Source organism: Sphaeramia orbicularis, chromosome 14 (genome assembly GCF_902148855.1).
Source record: "Sphaeramia orbicularis chromosome 14, fSphaOr1.1, whole genome shotgun sequence".
In the NCBI taxonomy this organism is placed as follows: Eukaryota; Metazoa; Chordata; class Actinopteri; order Kurtiformes; family Apogonidae; genus Sphaeramia; species Sphaeramia orbicularis.
The window spans coordinates 34,456,259-34,477,349 of record NC_043970.1 but is presented as its reverse complement, the minus strand read 5'-3'; the positions used below and the strand labels follow the sequence as shown (position 1 = coordinate 34,477,349).

Genomic DNA, 21,091 nt, shown 5'->3' with positions numbered 1-21,091 from the left:
ATGACGTTTCATACTGAAACCCACATAATATTATTGGAAAAAAATCAATATTGATTTAGCGTTGACAGAAATGCATTTGCGGCTTAAAACCATAAGAGGCCGCTGTTCGTCGACTTAGAATTACGACAGTCGTTTCGTCTTTACGGCAGATGGTGACATGTCAACAACAAGTATGGCAACTAATAGCAACTACTGGGAAGGTAAGTTATGTTATAGTGACATTGGTGTATTCATGGACGCATTTTACTTTTCCTTAACGCTCCAGTAAAGAAAACATCTAACATGTTCTGTAACACTTCACGTTTATTAAACTATTTGTAGGAGAAGGGAGATGTCTCTAGCTGTTCGCTAGCTAACCTGTTAGCTTCCAGTTGGACGTAGGGCTGAAGAAAGTTTTGACTTTCACCTTCAAGGTTTATTTTTCCTGAATCTGGGGTGAACGATGGTTCGTTTGACCTGCCTGTTAGTTCTTCTGTCAGCTGGAAAAACTGAAACCAATAAATCAAGCAACAGTATTAGAGTTAGCTTAGTGTAAAAAAAATGAGGGCAGTAATGAAATTATATTTAAACGGAAACAATGAAATATGGTCTGAACACATTGTTCCTAAAAGCATTTACATCTAACGGCTGTTTTCAACCAGTGTCTGATGGATTTGATGGTATATTTAAATGTGTCTGAATAGGATAGTTTATATTACTTTTTGCAGATGTTGTGTTAATTCACCAAGATATTCCGATGTCCATGGTCATAAACTGAAAACAAATAAAATTTGGCTTTCAGAAAATATGTAAAGCTTTTAACTAACTTATTTACTATAGCTATTACGTTTTCTAAATCAAAAGGTTTTAATTATTACTATATTAAAATATATTAACTTATTTAAAAGTCCAGCAGGACTGAATATTTAGTATTGTCAAGCATGACATCAGATCATAGGAGATACATTTTTTTTTTGTTTGAGATGAAATATGCCATAACATAGCATTATAAAGTAGTTGTGTGAGTGAGATTACTTAGTTTGGTACAAAGCCCAGTAAACATCACATAATCATTTTCATTTTTGAAGATGCCCTGCAAAAATCACATCTTCCGCTAGGCTATTAGTAATAACATTTTGACCCACATCACAATGTCAGTATATGTCAAAATAATAGCATTATGATTTAAAAACACACACACACACACACACACACACACACACACACATATATATATATATATATATATATATATATATATACACACACACACACACACACACACACACACACACACACACACTACCAGTCAAGAGTTTTAGAACACCCCAATTTTTCCAGTTTTGTATTGAAATTCAAGCAGTTCAAGTCCAATGAACAGCTTGAAGTGGTACAAAGGTAAGCGGTGAACTGCCAGAGGTTTAAAAAAAAAAAAAAAAAAAAAAGGTATGGTTAAACAAAACTGAAAAATAATGTACATTTCAGAATTATACTTTTCTGCAGACAGAGGGGGTTGGAAGTAATTAAGAAGTGTTGGGACACCTGTAGGAATTGCTAGCACCAACTTTTGAGACTTGATCAACCTCCATTGCTGCAGAACGGCTTTAAGTTGTTAACCCATTTCTTGTTCGCCTTTTTGTATAAGTCTGAAATGTATGTTATTTTTCAGTTTTGTTTAACCTTACCTTTTTTTTTTTTTTTTTTTAACCTCTGGCAGTTCACCACTTACCTTTGTACCACTTCAAGCTGTTCATTGGACTTGGACTGCTTGAATTTCAATACAAAACTGGAAAAATTGGGGTGTTCTAAAACTTTTGACCGGTAGTGTGTGTGTGTGTGTGTGTGTGTGTGTACATATATATATATATATATATATATATATATATATATATATATATATATATATATATATATATATATGTATGTGTGTGTGTGTGTGTGTGTATATATATATTTATATATATATATGTGTGTGTGTGTGTATATATATATTTATATATATATATGTGTGTGTGTGTGTATATATATATATATTTATATATATATGTGTGTGTGTGTGTGTTGCACTGAGGAATCAAACAAGAGCTAATTTCCTCAGATGGAAGTGATTATTTACAACTTGCATGACTCACAGTGTGTAGTAAAGACCACAGTATGTTTTGTTTAGGCAAGCATGTTCAGTAAATTTATAAATAAATAGTATGTAATACAAGTAAATATGAAATACTTTCCTTTACAATATGGTATAGTGCAAACCCATAAAAAAGTTTACATAAAAACATTTAAGTGCTTTTTACAAGTATTTCCCTGCTTCTTCATTCAGATTTGCGTAAACAGGCCAGGCAGCTGGAGAATGAGTTGGACCTGAAGCTGGTCTCTTTCTCTAAACTGTGCACAAGCTACAGCAGCAGCAGCTTGAACCCGAGGACAAGAGACAGCAGGTCAGCAGATGTATTACTGTGGATACTGTAGTTTTTAAAGCCGTTCAGTATGCATCCACATTACTTAAAAAAGTCAGTGTAACATTTCTTTGGATTGTGTAGACATGTTAAATTTCAAGGCAGTGTTTGTAGATATTTTTTTTAAATGTTGTATAACTATTAGTACTTATGCCTATGTTTTTATAAATGTGCATTAATTACTTTAAGTTAACTTGGCATTTTTACAATGAAAGCAGAGAATGTTTAAATGCGAGTTTTACAGCAGTGGTCTATGCTTAACTTCCTTAGAGTGATATTATATTTTATCTGTTTGTTTATATATGAATTGACAGGTAGAACTGTTTTTTCTGTTTTCTTTACTTGTGATCAGGTCTGACTCTGTTGGTTCATCTCAAGACAATATGCTGGTGGCCATGACAACTGAGCTGGAGCAGCTCTTGGCCTGTGTAAGTCTGTTAATATACAATCAACTGTACTTTCACCCAAAAATGAGCACCATAAATGTAAATGAAGTTGAAATGATGGTCCTCTAACACTTGCAGAAACCTTGTCAAATCTGTATTCTACTGAATGTTACATTGTACTCTTGATATCAGTGTCGTCATCTTTTTTGTTTTTTTGACAGCTATCATCAGTAAATGATAAAATGGCAGAATACACAAACACCCCAGGAACTTCAACACATAACGCAGCCTTGATGCACACCTTACAAAGACACAGAGACATTTTACAGGTATTTACAAACAGTCACTTATGTGCATTACACTGTCATACTGAAAGTGTTTCAAATTTTCTCCTTTTTCTTGAAGTGGAAACATTATCATATTATAATATTGTTCATTTTTATCCTGTAGGATTATACTCATGAGTTCCACAAAACCAAAACCAACTTTTTCAACCTGAGAGAGCGTGAAGACCTGCTGGGCTCTGTTCACAGAGACATTGAGTAAGAACCTACATGCATGTCTCACAAAGAAGTGAAATTCGTTTCTGTTATTCATATCAATTCAGTGATTGTTAAAGGCAAAGTATGTAACACTAGTTGCTTGTGTTAGTGAAATTGAACTCTTTCACCTTGGACTCTCCTTTCCAGAGAGGTCATTGATGGTGTGAGACTAAACGAAAAATGCAAGAAAAAAGTATAAAATTAAATCATTGCACCTACACCTTCACATAGGTGTACAGGAATGTGCTATAGGCAAAATATAGGTGAAACACTATCTTCCTCATTTCTGCTGTGTAACTGAAAGGTCTGATTTGCCCAGAGTTTTGCCTATTAGACAGAACTGTGCAGTAAATAAGAGCAGACAGAGGAGAGAGGCCTGTGACTGGTATCATTTGATTTTATATTGTTTCATATTGTTCTTCCCACACACTGTGTAATGTTGATTGGCTGAATATACAAACTCACTGGCCAAAGATCAATGGCCAAAAATGTCCAAAACACAGCAGAACAAGACGAAATTAGAAAATATCGTTAAAGGGCAGAGTTTTTTTCGCATAAATACACCTCCACACTCAGACCCACACAATGTGTCAGAAGTGATGATTGAGAAGGATTATTATTGTCAGAGTCTATGAATGTAGTGTTACTTAAAACAAAAACACATTCCCTTTAAATAAACTTTGTGATAATGTCCAGTTATCAGATCTGATATTCAGCATTTTTATGATTATTGCAATTTAATTTTCTTATCCAACATCCAATGAGATTAATTCATATAAAATATGCTTCTCACTCAACTCTTTGTCGTCATCACTCACCACATCACTGAGCATCTTATGGGAGTAATAGTTTATTATTGTCAAATTAGTAAAGAACATTAATTTATTTATCACTACTTATTAATCATTACTCCATTTCAGTATGAATATAATATTGATAATAATGTTGTTGTATATCATTTCAATTATTACCTGTTTACTTGATTACTAATAATTTTTTCTCCTGTGAAAAACATGAGTTCACCCCATTTAGAACATATTTTCTCTCTTTCTACAAATACAACACAAGATCACTGCATTACTCTTTTTCTCTTTACGCTTTTCCTTAACCAGTAGGAGGCAGAACTGTCTTAATTTGTTTCTCGGTGCCCCAGCCCTTCTTCACTCCTTCGATCATGTTTCATCCTCTGATGAGGCACCTCCTCTTGTTAGCAGATCTCTCTCTCTTCCCTTCTCTCAGTATTTCTCTCTTCTCTGGGGAAATCTTTGCTAAGTGCCTTCTACAGTAAATCAAACCACAAGGCTTTCATTCAGCCAAAGCTTAGGGAGAGTGGTTACATCGGGTCCGCCCCACACACAGAGAGAGAGGACTTATCAGACGATGAGAGGGAGGGGAAGTCAGTCAAACAGAGAGACATTGTACTGATCGGGTGTTGACTGATTACAAAAATGATGAGAGTGAATTTTAATGACGTCCATAGAGATGTGAAGTGAGGAGGAGGAGGCAAGAGAAGAGATAATGGATGATGAATTGATGATCAGTCCTAATAGGGAGGAGATGGTGTAAATAAGGGATGGAGGACAGAGTTGTGGGTTAAGCAGGGCTAATCACTTAAAAGCCTTAACACAGGAAGTACATAATCATCAAATAATCAGAAATACCCTCTCATCCCCATTCTCGTCTACAAACTGTTTCTACATGTATAAATATGAAAGATAAGTTGTCAGGGTTTTATGACGCAACCAAGTATTCAATCAAGGGCAACTTTGCTGTCAACAAGAACCAGAAATAGTGACAATTCTTTTTTACATGTTGCAATGCCGGACTTAAGGATATTTTTGTGCTAAATAGAGCAAAACATTGACTATAATAAACAACAGATATCCCATCCAGTACTCTTATGAGAAATAATAAGAATGTATTCTGGAGTTCATAATAATGTGAATTTGATGTTTTTTTTTCCTCACAAAATGTATTGACCTTATTTAAGAAATGGTATATATTCCGGAAATTCAACCACCTCACACTAGATATTTTCTGTTCTCCTGAATGCCAATTGCTGTGTCAGGATGGCTTCAAATTTCCACATTTGGGAAAGTTATATTCTAAGTCATGATTCTCTGCATAATATTTGTGATCTGACAAATATCACTTATAAGTAAAGATCCTTAATTCAGACTCTTGGGAGCACAGAGAAGCTAACCTGACAGTGTGGTCCTCTGCACAGGTATCATTCCATGAGATACTGTAGGTGCATTTTTGGACTGGCAAACGTCTTTGGAAACTGCAAAATTTGAAAAGGCTCCCAGAATTTTGCAAATAAAAAGTTTTTTGCTCACTTGAGGGTTTTTTTTTTTTTTTTTTGGCTTAAATGTAAATACACATGTTAAAATGGAAACAACTTTTTGAGTAAATTCTCATATTGTGTTTACTTAACTCATGGTCTTCAGCTGACTGATGTTCTGATAAAGTGTGAAAACATGTCTATTTGTAGAACAGGTGATGTGGACATCTGAGAAAAAAGATTTTTAGATGGGAAAATGTGTGTATTGTAGCCTACAGCGCCACCCACTGACAACACTTTAAATACGACAGCCTGGATTATTCCCTCAAAAACCATATGGAAACACAGCTAGTGAAACTCAAACACTGCTATAAAAGAACTTTAAAAAAGAAAAAAAAACAAGCTTAGAGCAAGACTTTAATGGTTTTATTCATTCTGCATATCAAAGAAAATAGTTTTGTGTTGTTGTCAAGAAGCTGATATTTATCACTGACCATATAGATGAAATGTTTTCTATTCATATCTGTGAAATATATTCAGCTCTTTACCATAAATTTGGCAACAATCAAAGTATTATGCCACTGCAGAGATGTGGGTGTCCACATTTGGTTTCCTCAGAGGAAAACATTAGTATCTTTGTACATTAAGTTTTTAAATAAACTGTATCATATGACAGCAATGCACACAGTTTGATTACTGCTGGGAAGTATTTGTTGCATATCTCCTCATCTCATTTCTTAAAAAACTCTTTGATTTGCTGTATCCTTTTACTGTCTGTAAACACCGGTCTTTATCCTCCTCATCTGTTTTCTGACTCAGGTCCTATAAAAGCAGCTCAGGGGTGAACAACAGAAGGACTGAGCTTTTCCTGAAAGAACATGAACACCTCAAAAGGTAAAAGATGTTTCTCATTTATACTATTCTATACAGTGGAAACATACACAAAACATGCAGTTATAACAACGTAAAAATGACATAAAAAAAAATACAAGGTGATTCAAAAAGCGCAATAAATAAACCTGAAAATTAAGAGAGTATAATGAAATGACAGAAAAAGCATGTTTTCATCACACAAGATGTCTGCAGATCGTTGAGGTCTTAAAAAGTCTTAAATTTGATTTTATTAATTTAAAGCCTTTATTATCTTTAAAATTGCTAATTAAATCTTATAGGGGTCATATTTTGCTAAACCTACTTTTATTAGTCTTTGGTTCATTTATTTGTGTATTTGGACCCTAATAGTTCAAAAAGTTTGAATTTGAACCCTCCAGGTGCTGCAAAGCTATCTTTATATTAATTTTGGCAAAAATCGAGTGGAATTCCACAACCTGTTTTAATTCCTGCTTAATTTGTTACGTCTATAAGTAGTTACATCACAACATTTACACATATAAGGCCAAGACTTCCGATGAACATTTCTCTGAGTACGCCATAAATATTTGTCAGCAGCAGCGGTTGTAGTAAAAACTGAAAAAATGTCCAAACTTTGAGCCAGTTACCTAAAATGTTCAGTTGTTGGTTGAACAGGACAGAGCAGCACAGCCAACAACCTGGAGGGGGTGGGGTGTGAAGTGGCTCATTTGCATTTAAAGGGCCAGCGCTCAAAATGACGTTTCTGGTGTCATTACTCAGAAATAGGGTTAAAGATGGACCTGTGGAGTTGAATTAATGAAGATTTCAGACCCAAGCATAGCATCTACAGTTTATGTAGACCACAGGGAAATGTTTTAAAATGCATAATTCCATTAAAAAAAAAAAAAAAAAAGCAAAATATCACTCCTTTAAATCCGACACTCTTAAGTCTAAACATTTCCATAGACATAATAAATGATATTGCTCTATATACTTTTTAAATTGTAGTAAAGATTTTGCCAAATTCCTGGAAGTGCAAGGGGTGGAGCCACCAACAGTCTTTCATGGCTTTAACATCAGTAACAGAAACATTAGTCATAGAGAAATGAAAATGTAACATTAGCTGGATTGAAATGTACTCAAGACTGGTTCAAGACAATAACTATGACGCCGGTTGTACTGTTATTTATGTAAATGTAAGATCTTCAATTTGACACACAGCACCTTGAACATGTCTTCAACTTATTAGCACATATTAGACCAGAGAGTCCAAAACAATCCAAATCGTGAACAAACATTTTTTTAGAAGTTGCAGCTTAGTTCCTCAATTTCAGTGCAACAACCTGAGAGTTATTTTTTATTACAATGCAACATGCTTTTATATTTCATACACTACTTTGAATATAAATTTTAATTTCTACATCTTTATAAACACAAACTGCTTAATCATTTGGTGTGTTGTCTTTGCCAAGTAGATTGAGCTGTACTTTTCATTTTTTGGACAAATCTGATATTCTGATATTCATATCTTGACCTCCTGGCAATGTCACAGTACATCATAAAACTGACTCTCAGAAAACAAATTTATTTCCATTGGTATTTCATGAAGGATGAATCCAATAACAGTATTTTTTATTGATTTCACGCCATGCATCCAATGTTGATTATTGTTTTTCTCTTGTCATCCTTGTAAATTGACCTTTGAGAATTTCGCTTTTGTCAGTAATCAGATGTGATCTGTCTACTTTGTGGAGCGTAGGCATCGGCATTCCGGTCTGACAAAGAAAGTGCAGACTGAAAGAAGAGTCGAAAAGGCAGCGGCAGACTCATAAAGTAACGGAGGACAGCAGTAGATAGATAGTGGGAGAGGTGGACGGATAGATGGAGGAAGTATAAAGCTCAGTATTGATTTTTGGTCTCCAGTGGAGTCCGCCAGGATGCACGCTGCTGCCCTTATATGCTCTGCTCAGCCCCTGGACTCAACACTTCAATTTTCTGTCCGTCACTTATCTTAGAAGCTAATGGCAGCTGATGTAAACCTTGTCTGTGTTCAGGCTCCACGTTTTGAGCCGTGTTCTGCTTATATTCAACCTGTATCATATAACCTGCTCCATCCCAGAGTTATAGAGATGAATAAGAAGCTGCTTTTATGAGTCGACTTTAGCAGAATCCTTCAGAGTGATAATAAGCTGAAGAGCTGCCGGTGTGGCTTTAAACTGTGAAAAATGTACAGTATTATGCATGCTACTAAATGACACTGGGACTATTTACTCAGGGTTTAATAAAAAATGAGAGGGATGATCAAAGGACTGATGAATGTGGTGCTTTAAAGTTTGGATACTGTGTTTTTTACTTTAGTTAGGTTTCAGATGGACGTTTTCTTTATCGCTGTATTTTTTTTTTTCTTGTTCACAGCTCGGATCGGCTTATTGACAATGCAATAAGGTGAGCTTTATTGCTCCATTCTCTGTCTTCCTCTCTCTCCTTTTACTCTCACTCACTCACTCATCTGTTACAAACATACACCCTCAGACCTATTAAAGCAGACCATCATACCTCCCCACTTTGTGAAAGTTTAAAAACCAGGTTAATGTAATGGTGTGAAGGCAGACACACGCAGACACACTCCTTTCCTGATAATGACACCTCATGGTTTCTCCGTCTACAGCATCGCCATGGCTACCAAAGAGAACATCACGTTTCAGCGGGGGATGTTGAAGTCCATCCAGACCAGGGTCACAACTTTGGCCAGTATCCTTTTCATCATGTCACACATTTTACTTCCCCTCGTGACCTTTTTTTTTTCTAATTTTACCCAACATACTTTGCTCTTTCTCATTGATCATCTTGTCTGTGAAAGACAGCTCATATGTTATCCTTTGAACTGCCCATCAGGCAACTGCTTGTTGTTACCTCCGCCAAGGAGGTAACAACAAACATGTTTTTGCCAGGGTTTGTTTGTTTGTTTGTTTGTTTGTCTGTTTGTCTGTCTGTTTGTCTGTCCGTTAGTGTGCAACATAACTCAAAAAGTTATGGACAGATTTGGATGAAATTTTCAGGGTTTGTTGGAAATGGGATAAGGAAGAAATGATTAAATTTTGGTGGTGATCGGGGGTGGGGGGGCCCACGGGGGGGGCCACTGATCAGCCTTGGCGGAGGTCTGCGCTCTCCGAGTGCTTCTAGTTTTAATATATTTTTAGAGTATAATTGAAACATATAAATAATATATTAAATGTGTGACGCTAAGGGTGATCTAACAGCAAAACCAAAGTATAGTATTATTTTACATCAGTGTATAATCATCTGAAAATAAGAATTGTGTTGGATAACCTTAAAATGAGCCATTTTTACTGTAGTCCAGAATAGACTCCATTTTCCCATTTTTTACATATATGTACATTTATTTATCAGGGACACAGTGGTTCAGTGGATGGCACTAGTGCCTCACAGCAGGAAGGTCCTGGGTTTGATTCCAACACCAGTTGATGGGGGTGGGACCTTTCTGTGTGGAGTTTGCATGTTCTCTCCGGGTACTCTGGCTTCCTCCCACCATCCAAACACATGCACTGATAGGTTAATTGGTTATTCTAAATTGCCCATTGTGAATGTGAGAGTGATTGTTTGTCTCTATATGTCAGCCCTGCGAAGAACTGGCAACATGTCCAGGGTGTACCCCACTGGGATAGGCTCCAGCAACCCCCACAACCCTAGTGAGGATTAAGCAGGTTTAGAAAATGAATGAATAAGTGAATGAATTATCAGGGACAAAGAAGTAAACATAGTGAACATAGAACAGCTGATGTTCTGCCACAAAGAGTTTATAATATTTATCTAATTCACATCCCAACCAAGGACTCCCATCCTTGATCAGGAGTTTCTGAATGGGTGGCATCTAGTATTTTAGTTTTTAATCCCTTTAATTAAAATATATAGTGCAGATAAAACAAACTCTGGCTTAATGAAGTAATTTCATATTTTTAGTTGCTACAGTAGAGTGAGATGAGAACAGAGACTGTGTAATTAAGTGGACAAAGGAACTGTGATGTCAACCATTGGTTTCTAACCTCCCATTTTGAAGTTAGTAGTTTATGATTTGGTCGTTGCCATATCATCTTTATGGAACCAGAACTGACCAAATATAAATAAAAGGGGTAGAAACACAGGAGTGTGAGGGGTCATGGGTGAGCTAATATTCAGAGCTAGCTCTCTTGAGTCTGTGAAACTGTAAACTTCATCAAACACTGCAAAGTCATTTTATTAACCAGTTAACCATAACTATGGTACAACTGTCAGGAGGGAATGTGATTTATTAAACAGAAACACCAAAATTATGACTCGGCAGGTAGGCAAACTGTCATACAGATCTGTCAATCAAAGCTTGATACAGCAGGTATCCTGGAGAAAATTATTTTTTTAAGAGAAATTCAATGCCCGTTTATGGAAGGCAGGGCTTCTTGGAACCAGCCCTAGTGGTCATCAGTGGTATTACAACTTCATTGCCTGAGGGGTATTCAGTTGTTTGCAGTTTGTAAACTCTACTAAATGCCGCTAAACATCACACAGTGAAGTTATAGGCTTGGATTTAATTTATTTATTTACTACCACCAATAATGTTGTCTTCCCTCACCTCTGTCTGCCTACCAATAGGATTACACAAAAACTACAGCCAGTTTTTTTCATGAAATTTGGTGGGAAGTTACTTTATGGATCGGATCCATTAAAAGGATGCAGCCTGTATTATTAAAAAATATCATAACATAGTGAAATAGATAATGTAATTGAACAACAGGGGTTTGGTGAAGAATTTTGTGGGTTTATACTGTTTTTTTGTTCTCCATACACTCAATGACTAGTGCAGTAAAAGCCAGTATGACTGCATCATTTGTTCTTCTGGTTATCTGCTGATGTCTTTTGCCTGCTGCTTTCTGTCTCTTACTCACTGCAAAGGAAGGGAAACCCTTCTTGATTGTTAATTATTTTCCTTCACCGCTCTCCTCCGTCCCTCAGATCGTTTCCCAGCCATCAACAACCTCATCCAGAAAATCAATTTGCGCAAGAGGCGGGACTCTTTAGTCCTAGGCGGAGTGATTGGCATCTGCACCATACTCCTGTTGCTCTATACTTTCCACTGATTCACTGGTTAAACCTGATTTTCTTACTGACAGTTTTTTTAAGGGCAGAAACATGTTCAGGATAAGGTTTTATATTCGTACATGTTAATCATTTTATTATAATTTACTTTTAAAAGAGTTCATCAAGAGAGAATTGTCCTTTTTAAAACAAATGAGATTAAACATAAGTCTTAATGGAGGGATTGAACTCACAGATCAGAGTTTATTTATTTTCTGAATGATATGAACATTTTCATCTGAAGTTGTATATTGCTGCTTATATACGGTTGTATCTTTAACTCTTTGTAAATGCTCGATGTCATATTTTCCTGTTGATGTCATATCTTTTTATGTAGCAATGGCAGTGCCTAATAAAAAATAAATAAATAAATAAATAAATAAAAAGAAAAAAAATGATGTGTCACTGTCAGGTTCCTCATGCTCATTCAGGTTTATTTCCAACATGCAAAACTATGGCACAGTAAACCAGTCATACAGTATAAATGTATAAACATCACCATCAGAGTGCCAAGAACAGTGCATACAGAGAGAACAACCCATTCATATCTTGCAGTATATCATAACTTCATGAAGGTTAGAGATCCAGGCAGTTCATTAGACTTTGAACACGAGTCTGTTCAGTTTATCTTTAACACAGAAGCAAAGCAACATATCACATATGACTACAGAGAAGCTTCACTGTGATCAACGTACGTACATACATGGGCTTTAAACGTGGATGTCAACAGTGTATGAAATCAGCTTATACGTTTCCCCACAGTCTCAAATGTCCAGTGTTGATACTTGGAGAACAGGAAGAAAACTCAGCCCACTCTTTGTTGTAGATGTTCAGAGAATCAGAGCGGGCGGTGGCAGCATCACAAACTGACCATTAAACTAGCGGTGCACTGATGGTTTTTCTGTATTCTGTCAGAAAAAAATCATCTTGTGGTGGACTCATAAGCAGTTTACAAATCATGTGTCTGATTTTTGTTTTTCTAGATGATATTGATATGTTTAGTCTAGAAGAACACTTTGGTAAATACTGATTTGATACTTTATTTTAAGCACATTTTAGTGCTGTGTAATTGTCATGGTTTTGGGTGTGTCCTGACACTATTTATAGATTAAATCATCGACTGGTATTTGTTTATATCAAGATGTTGAAAAAATGATATTGATCACAAAAAGTCTATTATTTGGAGATTCAGTTGAGTAATAATGTAAAGTAGTCAGGTTTGCTTTGTTAATGGTAATTTCAATAGATTCCATGTTACAATAAAGCAGTGCTGAAACTTTTATTGTCTCATAGGATATATATGATCATATTGTCTGCCATGAAAATCACTGCACCACTAGTTTGGACACAATGTTTTGTCTTCATGTTTGACTTTGCTGTCGTCCCTTCTTCATTCCAGGGTTATTAGTGTTAGAAAAAAAGGGGTCCTCCATCTTCTTTCCTTCCTTTTACTTTCTTTTATGTGGTCCACAGCAGAAAAAAATGTGTAAGTTGCATGTTAAAGTCTCCTCAGCTTGCTCAGCCTGTTTGATTTTGTGCTTTTTCATCTTCGAAATCATTTGTCCTCCTTATTCTTCTGTGCAAATCTGTGATCAGATGAAGTTTAAGCAGAGTAGTGTCACTCCTGTCATCCCACAGGTCAGTCCTGGGTCTGTTTGTCTAAAAAAAAAAAACAGAACAAATAGATACAACATTGTAAAGTACTACACAGAGATTTATACTGAGCCACATGTGTTGCTTGTGTTCCTTTCATTTATACCTATTGTAAATGCAATGAAGATGATGACAGCCACACCCAGCAGCATTGCCAGACAGCTGAGCAGCACAGACAAACGCCCATACTTCCTTGCTCCTGCAATATCTCCTGTATGGAGAACAGACCTCGACTAACGGGAAAAAGCCACAGGAAAAGAGAAATAACTATTAAAGTCAGAAATATTACACTTAAACTGCATCATGGAACTATTAAAGTCAGAAATATTACACTTAAACTGCATCATGTATCCAAGCATCTGAAACACAGTGAGCCTGTTACTGTATAAAGCTGAAAGCGTAAATAAATGCCACTCACCACATGTGCGTACCACAGCGCGCAGATGTTGAGCGGCCACCCGGGACAGAAACACGACAACACCGCCAGCCACAGGTACGTCCGCGGCTCGGACCCCGGCGGCACCGGGGAGGGCAGGGGGCCAAGGCTGAGTCGGGACGAGGACTTGGGTGGGGTCGCCAACTGGCCCACGGAGCCCGACTTGAGCGGTGATCTGTGTCCGTTCTGGTCCGCGTCCAGAGAGCGGATACTCCCGCGGATGTTGAGGGAGAAGGAGTCGGACTGTTTGATGTTGCTCTCACCGCTGGGCTCGGTGGTCGTGGTGTTCAGTAACTTCTCTGTGTCCTGGAAGTCGGTAGGATTGGAAACTTCCCTTTCTCCCAGGGCGCTTTTCCCAAAGGCAGCATCAGTGTTGATAGCCATCACTGACAGAGTAGAAATCTCCGGGTGTTGTTGTGAGAGAGAGCCGCTTTCCTTCGGATGGAGATGCTGAGGAGTCTGCCTTTAGATGCTCTCCATTGGGGGTCATCAGAAATAATGTTATAAATTCAGAGAGTCCAATATCTTAAACGCAACCTATTTAATTAAGCAATCTAACTCCATTAAATTTTCTTAATGATGAGCGAGATGTTATCGATGCTTTTGATGCGTAGTCCCTCTCGCGTTTAGTTGGCGGTGAGCGTCCGGACGCACGCCTTCCCTTTTACCCCCCTCTATTATGTAGTGAGGAATTACCGCATTCCTTACATCTCCACAGCACATCCCCAGTGTCTGAAGCCTACTCAGGCACCAGGCGAGTCTTGTGACAATGCAAAAACAACAATTAAACTTCTTTTGGAGTGAACACGCGCGGTGCGTAAAAGCTTTCCATTTACGCGCGGCGGCATCAGCTGGATCAGCATGTAGGACACCGCACAGGGTGTGTGAAGGAGAGTGTGAGAGGAAAAGGTAGGCTAAAAGACTGCACGTACACTGTAAAATAAGAACCACACGCTTCTCATCTCCAGAACGCCCTGCTGACTCAGGGCCCTGAACTCACATTCTGCCATTTTAAAGATGCAACAGGAAGCTCAGTGTCTTTAAACTCTTGGTTATGTAATAGGCAAGTTTTACTCAAGTGCAGAATACATACGTTCAAATGTGAGGTAGGTGAACTTCCATTTTCTGCAACTTTATTTTTATGTATTTACACTGTAAGACCGGGATAGTTGAGTTTACTTAAAAAATCTCTGGTAACTCGTTGCCTTAAAAATGTAAGTAATGAGTAATGAAAATTTGAGTGTATTAAACTTAAATGCTTGATTTGAATGGAATTGCTATTTTAAGTACAATACACTAATTGACAAGTTCATTTACCTTAAAATTTGTTGCGATGTCAGGTGCTTAGTATAATTATTAAACTTAATGTCATAAGTTCATTGGACTCAGAGCCAAGTTGATCTAACCTTTAAATCTTTAGCAATATAAAGTATTTTGTATAATTTTTTACATTGTAATACTGTACCATAGGCATAAGTCAGTTCACTGTAATTTGTCAGTGCAAGAAGTGTTAATTAACTGGCAAAGCATCAAGATTCTCATGATACATAAACCATCAGAGATGAACAGTAAACCGATTGTTCTTCCTATGGCTCTGACTCATGGTGCAACTCTACAAAAATACAAAAACAAACACAAAAAGGCCAATAAACATTGACATACACACATTAAGTCCCAATTAACACTAACACCACAACCCTGCTGAACCCTTGCACATAAAAATAACACATTTTCAACAACATGCCCAATACCCACAATGCAATGCACAGATAAAAAGGTGTGGTCATGACTAAAACTTAGTGATTTAAATCCATTCAACTTAAACTTTTTCGGACTTTTGACTGTGTCTACAAATTAGTAGAATATACTGAACATTTTTTATTAATGTAATAAAACTGAAATCATTTAAGTACATTGTAATTAAAACATTTTAGTGAATACAACATCTGGGCTTACAGTGTGACAACTTTAGTTACTTTTCCATTTACAATTTTTCTACCCCTTCCAGACCAGGTAAGACCATTAACCTCCAAATGTGTTGATTTTCAATGTTTCTGACAAATGTAAGGATGGATTTTTCCTTTATTTGGTGAATATAAAATTCTCCTCCTTAAACTAAATAACCTTAGCGTTGTTGTTTGTTTTCTAAGATCATGAAAACCTGTCCTGTTACAGATGGTTGTCATGGTTCTCACAGGACAGTGATGCCACAAAGATATCATAATCTTATGGAATGTGATGAAAAACTGCAGATTAAACTAGAAACAGTACAACCTTTAACATCTACTGTAAAATTGCAGTCATAAAATGTATCCAAAATATCATATAAGATGGTAAAACTCTGACAGGAACTATTTTATTACATGATGACTACTTTAGGACTGTTTACTTATGTACTTTTTACATTTTCACCATATGGTACCACTCCATTAACTAAATCAGGGGTGTCAAACTCATTTTAGTTCAGGGGCCAGATTCAGCTAGATTTGATCTGAAGTGGGCCGAACCAGTAAAATAATAACATCATAATATATAAGTAATGTCAACTCCAAACTTTTCTCTATGTTTTAGAGTGAAAAAAGTTAATTTACATTATGAAAAGGTTTACATCTACAAACTATTCTTTCAAAAGATGTGAATAACATGAACAAACTGAAAAAATAAGTGTAATTTTAACAATATTCTGTCTCAGTTTATCATTTACACATGTACATTATAACGTACAGATCACAGTGGATCTACAAACACAAAAAACATTGAGTAACAGGCAGAATATTGTTAAAAGTATACTTACTTTTCTTAACACATTTCCAGTTGTTCGTTTTTGTTCACATTATTCACATTTTTTTGCAAAATTATGCTTTGTTTTAGTGTAAATACATGAAAATATTTCCATTTACAAAGAAACATTTGGAGTTGTCATTATTTATATGTTATTATGATACTATTTTACTGGTCCTGCCCACTTGAGATTGAATTGGTCTGAATGTGGAACCTGAACTAAAAGGATTGTTAATATCTTAGTGTAATTTTTGCATTTCACAAATTCATCCCAAGGGCCGGACTGGACCCTTTGGCGGGCCAGATTTGGCCCCCGGGCTGCATGTTTGACGCCTGTGAACTAAATCAAGCATCCTCCCACCTTAATGAGTGATTTGGCTCTTCAACCTGGCTTTAACTTGTCAGGATTGTCTGAATACTGAACTAAACAGCAGTAGCCAACAGTGAACTTGTAACACTATATAGTTCTGGAATGTTTGACCTCACTTAATTATTTGCATTTGGGGAAAACTTTTTTTTTTTTTTGCTCAGTTTATTTAGCAATGCATTGATTTCACGCCCAAAATATACATTATTTCAGTACTTTCCACTTCATAGATACACTGATTATAGAGTTAGACATCAAAAACATATACATCCCCTTGGGTAAGTTATCTGACTGGGGGTCAGGTGATATACAAAAAGTACCAGTACCAAAAAACAGTGTAGTTCCTGTACAAAAATGTACTCCAGCCGTAATGTTTGGAGCTGCATTTCTTCTCTCCAGGCTTCTAGAGGCAACGTATATACAGCCCCCATCTTATATATCCAAAATCCTTTAGTTTTACATCATGTGATTAATCCTCTTGCAATCTATATCATGATATTGGAAGGTCTCAGAGCATCTGTGTGTGTATGTGTATGTGTTTACAGTTCTGAGAAACTAAGACTTGTTTTTAATAATATTTTATTTTGCAGTTTTCAGTTATGTAAAACACACACACACAAAAACCCACTGATGCTCAGATGTGTGTAACAGCTGATCAGTTAATTAACCAGTCAGTCGTTGTTCAAATAAAGAAAGAGGGGCAGAGGCTGAAGACAGTCACTGGTACACAGATATACTCCCTCGTCCAGTTTAACTTCCTCCAAGTATGCGAGAAATGGAGTCCAAGCATTTGAAAAAGTGTTAGAAATTGAGATGTTTTTAACTGGCCAGTTTGGTTCTTACAGTTGAGGAATAGTCCCATCTCCACACTGAATATCTTGGCAACTTAATAGTTGGGAGATATTAGTAATTTTGGAATACAATAGCCTTACAATCACGTTGCTCTGCCCATGATGGTTGACAGGAAGCGCAGTACCACACTGCAAGATGGGAAATGAAGTTAAAAACAGAAACGACACATTTACTAACTCCAGTCCCTGGGTATTGGTATTAATATGACAATACGCTAGCAAGCATATAATGTACAGGGAAAACAGTTTAAGGAAAAAATATTCTCCTAAAAAAATTCCGAATATGAAAAAGATAAGTTTAGATATAATTGATAGAATAGAATATGTAGAATATATACAGAAATACGAGCCATATATGTTTATTTCTATGTTTTGTTTTATTATAAATTCACTGTACATTATGACAGGTGAAGTGGTCGTAATGACTGTTGCATTAGAAAGGCATCTTTAAATGATTATTAGCCAAAAAGTGAATATTTAGCCTTCAAAGCTGATATGTGGAAAGAGCAAAATGTACAAACATAAGGATCTGAGTGAGTCTGACATGGGCCAAGTAGTGAGACAGATCATGTCTAAAGCTCCAGGTCTTGTGCCTATGCAATCATGTTGAAAAAAGGAAAACTAGATCATCAACTGGGAGCATGACATCATTACTACCAGCCTAATATTGTGTAGGTCCATCTTTTGCTGCCAAATTTACACTTTTTTTTTTAAGTCCTGTTATTTGTGACATGGGTCTAAGATGCATCTGGTTTGTTTGTCCAGCACCTCCAGCAGAAGCTCAGTTGGACTGACTTCAGAACGTCTTTTGCTAACCCACTTCTGTTTGGTTCTAACCACTGCACACAAAGATGACTCAACAAGATCTGCACTTTTGGAGATGCTCTGAGCCAGCTGTTGCCATCACAGTTTATCAAAGTTACTCAGATCCATACGCTGCTCATTTTGCTGTTTCAAACACATCAGCTGGGACTGAACGCTCACTTGAATGTTCAACCCAGTGAAAGGTGCTGTTGAAATGATATAATTCACATCATAATGTCATGGCTGATTGATGTAAAAACAAAAATACTGGCTACAGTGTCTGTGAAAAATGATGAAAATATCAATACAACAGTGCATAACACAGTAACAGAAGTGCAATCAACTGTCTAATGAAGGCTTTTCATTTATTTTGCTGACAATCTGAGTATGTTTGTCTAATTTGTTCTGCAAATTCAACATCTTTGCTCATCACTAACAAAGCTCAGCAGAGGAGTTTCAGCACAATGGTCTTTTCTTTTTTATATATATATATGGTTAGGATAGAGAGGTCTCTTGGCAAGCGCTGCTTTTTTCACTTTCCACTGATCGACTTTCATCTTCTCTAACACTTAGATCACTACTGCTCCACATCCCTCATTCACATGTGATGTTATGATGATCAGTTTCTAAATGACTCTGATTATTCAGACTAAATTGAAATTATCCGCTTTGGTAATTTGCTTGATGCACTTTGAATCAGGTATATGGACTGCATGTACATCTGGCACATGTAGTAATAGCTGAGGACTTGTTTCAAGCTGAAGGAGGCACATCCATGCATACTATTTCAGACTCTCCATGCATTTCCTCATGGATGGCATCATCTTCCTATTAATTTGAAGACTCGCTCTTTGCTTTTACAGTTTGTTTACACTACAGAACCTTTTAGAAACAACACTCACCACAAACAAAGTAGGATTTTACTGCCAAATTAATATCTTAAAATTGAATAATTAGCCTCATTCGTTGACAGTGGTCCAGTTTCCATTCCTCACAGTTAAGTAGGTGATTAGTCTTCCTTCTACATTTTGCAGATGTTAATCTGCCATCTGGTGGTGATTCTAAAAAACTGCAGTAAAACCCCAAGGCTGCAATGGTTCTATTATACTGTACTTCGTCATACAAAATGTGTAACGTCTTTTTTTGTTTATTTTTATTATTTGGTTAGCATAATAGTATATTATACACTTTATGCTTTCATATCCTGTACTACCCTAGCTCCACAAAAGTTGGGACATTGACCAAAATGTAAATAAAATCAGGTTGCAATGATTCATAAATTTCATAAAGGTACAACTTATCCACAATACAACATAAAAAACATAAAAAAAACAAAACATAAAATGTTGAAAATTAGTAAATGCACCGGTTAAATAAATTTAAAAAATGCACTTTTGAATTTGATAGCAGCAACATGTCTCTAAAAAGTTGGGACACGGGTGACAAAAGTTCTCCTCCTGCCCAAAAAATCAGTAAAAATCTGTCTAATCTAATCTAATCTAATCTAATCTAATCTAATCTAATCTAATCTAATCTAATCTAAAATGCTATAAAAGTAGGTGGTACTAAAAGAAACAGCATGACTATTTTGAAGAAGAATCTTTCTTTTGTCAGTAGGTTCACACATGTAAACATCCACCACACTGAAATGTGTCCTCTGCCTTTAACCCATCACTAGATCATGCATGTATGCATAGCACACTGCATACTAGGAACAGTGGGCTCAGTCATATCAGGCGCCCAGGGAGCAAATGGGGGGTTAACTGCTTTGCTCAAGGGCACATCAGCCAATAACTCTCTGCCAGTCCAGGGAATCGAACGGGCGATTTGTGGAAAAACTGTGGCTACAAACTGGAGAACAATTTCAGAATACTTCAACAAAAATTGCAAAACTTTTGAATGTCTTATCATCTACAGAAAATAATATAATCAAAAGATTCAGAGAATATGGAGAAATCCTAGATGTCTGTGATCTACACTGCATTAAAACCAGGTGTGATTCTGAGACTGAAATCACAACATGGACTCAGAAACACGTCCAGACATAGTTATGTGTGAACATAGTTCAACTGTGGCATCCGCAAATGCAGGTTAAAGTTCTATCATGTGACGAAGAAGCCAAACGTGAACATGATCCAGAACCACCGCTGTCTTCTCTTGTCAAAACCTCATTTAAAATTGACTGAGGCAAAGAGAAAAACTGTTCTGTGGTCAGACAAATCGACCTCTGAAATTCTTTTGGAAACCAAAGACGCTGCATCCTCCAGACTCAACAATAAACCCAATGGTCCCTAATGCACCCCCATTCCACCAGAGAGGGTATAGGGGTACATTACTGAAAGGAGTCCAGGAGTTTTATCAACTGAAAACACTTAGTGCACTGAAACCTGAATTAAAAATATGATCAAATGAAAAATTAATGGTAACAGTTGTTAAAAGACATGGTGATGTTACAGTGGTAAACACGGTCCTGTCACAACATTTTAGAGACATTTTTGCTGCCATCAAATATGAAATTGCCTTTTGTTCCCCTTAAAATGGTTGATTTTGATGATTTTAGTGTGTTT

General features: G+C 36.6%; 2 protein-coding genes across 2 annotated transcripts; one reads left to right on the top strand and one right to left on the bottom strand.

Moving 5' to 3' along the window:
* The first annotated feature begins 145 nt into the window (after positions 1–145).
* Positions 146–12,008, top strand: LOC115433509 (Golgi SNAP receptor complex member 1-like). Its single transcript, XM_030154967.1, has 9 exons — positions 146–200; positions 2,303–2,420; positions 2,791–2,866; positions 3,046–3,153; positions 3,275–3,366; positions 6,470–6,544; positions 8,918–8,947; positions 9,171–9,253; positions 11,510–12,008. Exons 1-9 carry the CDS (start codon positions 158–160, stop codon positions 11,632–11,634), a joined length of 750 nt encoding a protein of 249 aa, XP_030010827.1. The 5' UTR covers positions 146–157; the 3' UTR covers positions 11,635–12,008.
* A 32-nt stretch (positions 12,009–12,040) lies between these two features.
* Positions 12,041–14,538, bottom strand: trarg1b (trafficking regulator of GLUT4 (SLC2A4) 1b). Its single transcript, XM_030154968.1, has 3 exons — positions 13,704–14,538; positions 13,392–13,518; positions 12,041–13,291 (listed from the first exon to the last, which is right to left on the bottom strand). The coding sequence occupies exons 1-3, from the start codon at positions 14,103–14,105 to the stop codon at positions 13,272–13,274; spliced, it is 549 nt and encodes a 182-aa protein (XP_030010828.1). The 5' UTR covers positions 14,106–14,538; the 3' UTR covers positions 12,041–13,271.
* Between the last annotated feature and the right edge of the window lie 6,553 nt (positions 14,539–21,091).

Excerpts from the sequence above, each read along its gene's own strand:
- trarg1b (XM_030154968.1), bottom strand. The coding sequence starts at position 14,105 with ATGGCTATCAACACTGATGCTGCCTTTGGGAAAAGCGCCCTGGGAGAA. Across the intron at positions 13,519-13,703 it reads CGCTGTGGTACGCACATGTG|TCGAGGTCTGTTCTCCATAC; the intron begins GTGAGTGGCATT and ends TTTTCCCGTTAG. Across the intron at positions 13,292-13,391 it reads CTTCATTGCATTTACAATAG|ACAAACAGACCCAGGACTGA; the intron begins GTATAAATGAAA and ends TTTTTTTTTTAG.
- LOC115433509 (XM_030154967.1), top strand. The coding sequence starts at position 158 with ATGTCAACAACAAGTATGGCAACTAATAGCAACTACTGGGAAG. Across the intron at positions 3,367-6,469 it reads TCTGTTCACAGAGACATTGA|GTCCTATAAAAGCAGCTCAG; the intron begins GTAAGAACCTAC and ends TTTCTGACTCAG. Across the intron at positions 6,545-8,917 it reads GAACATGAACACCTCAAAAG|CTCGGATCGGCTTATTGACA; the intron begins GTAAAAGATGTT and ends TCTTGTTCACAG.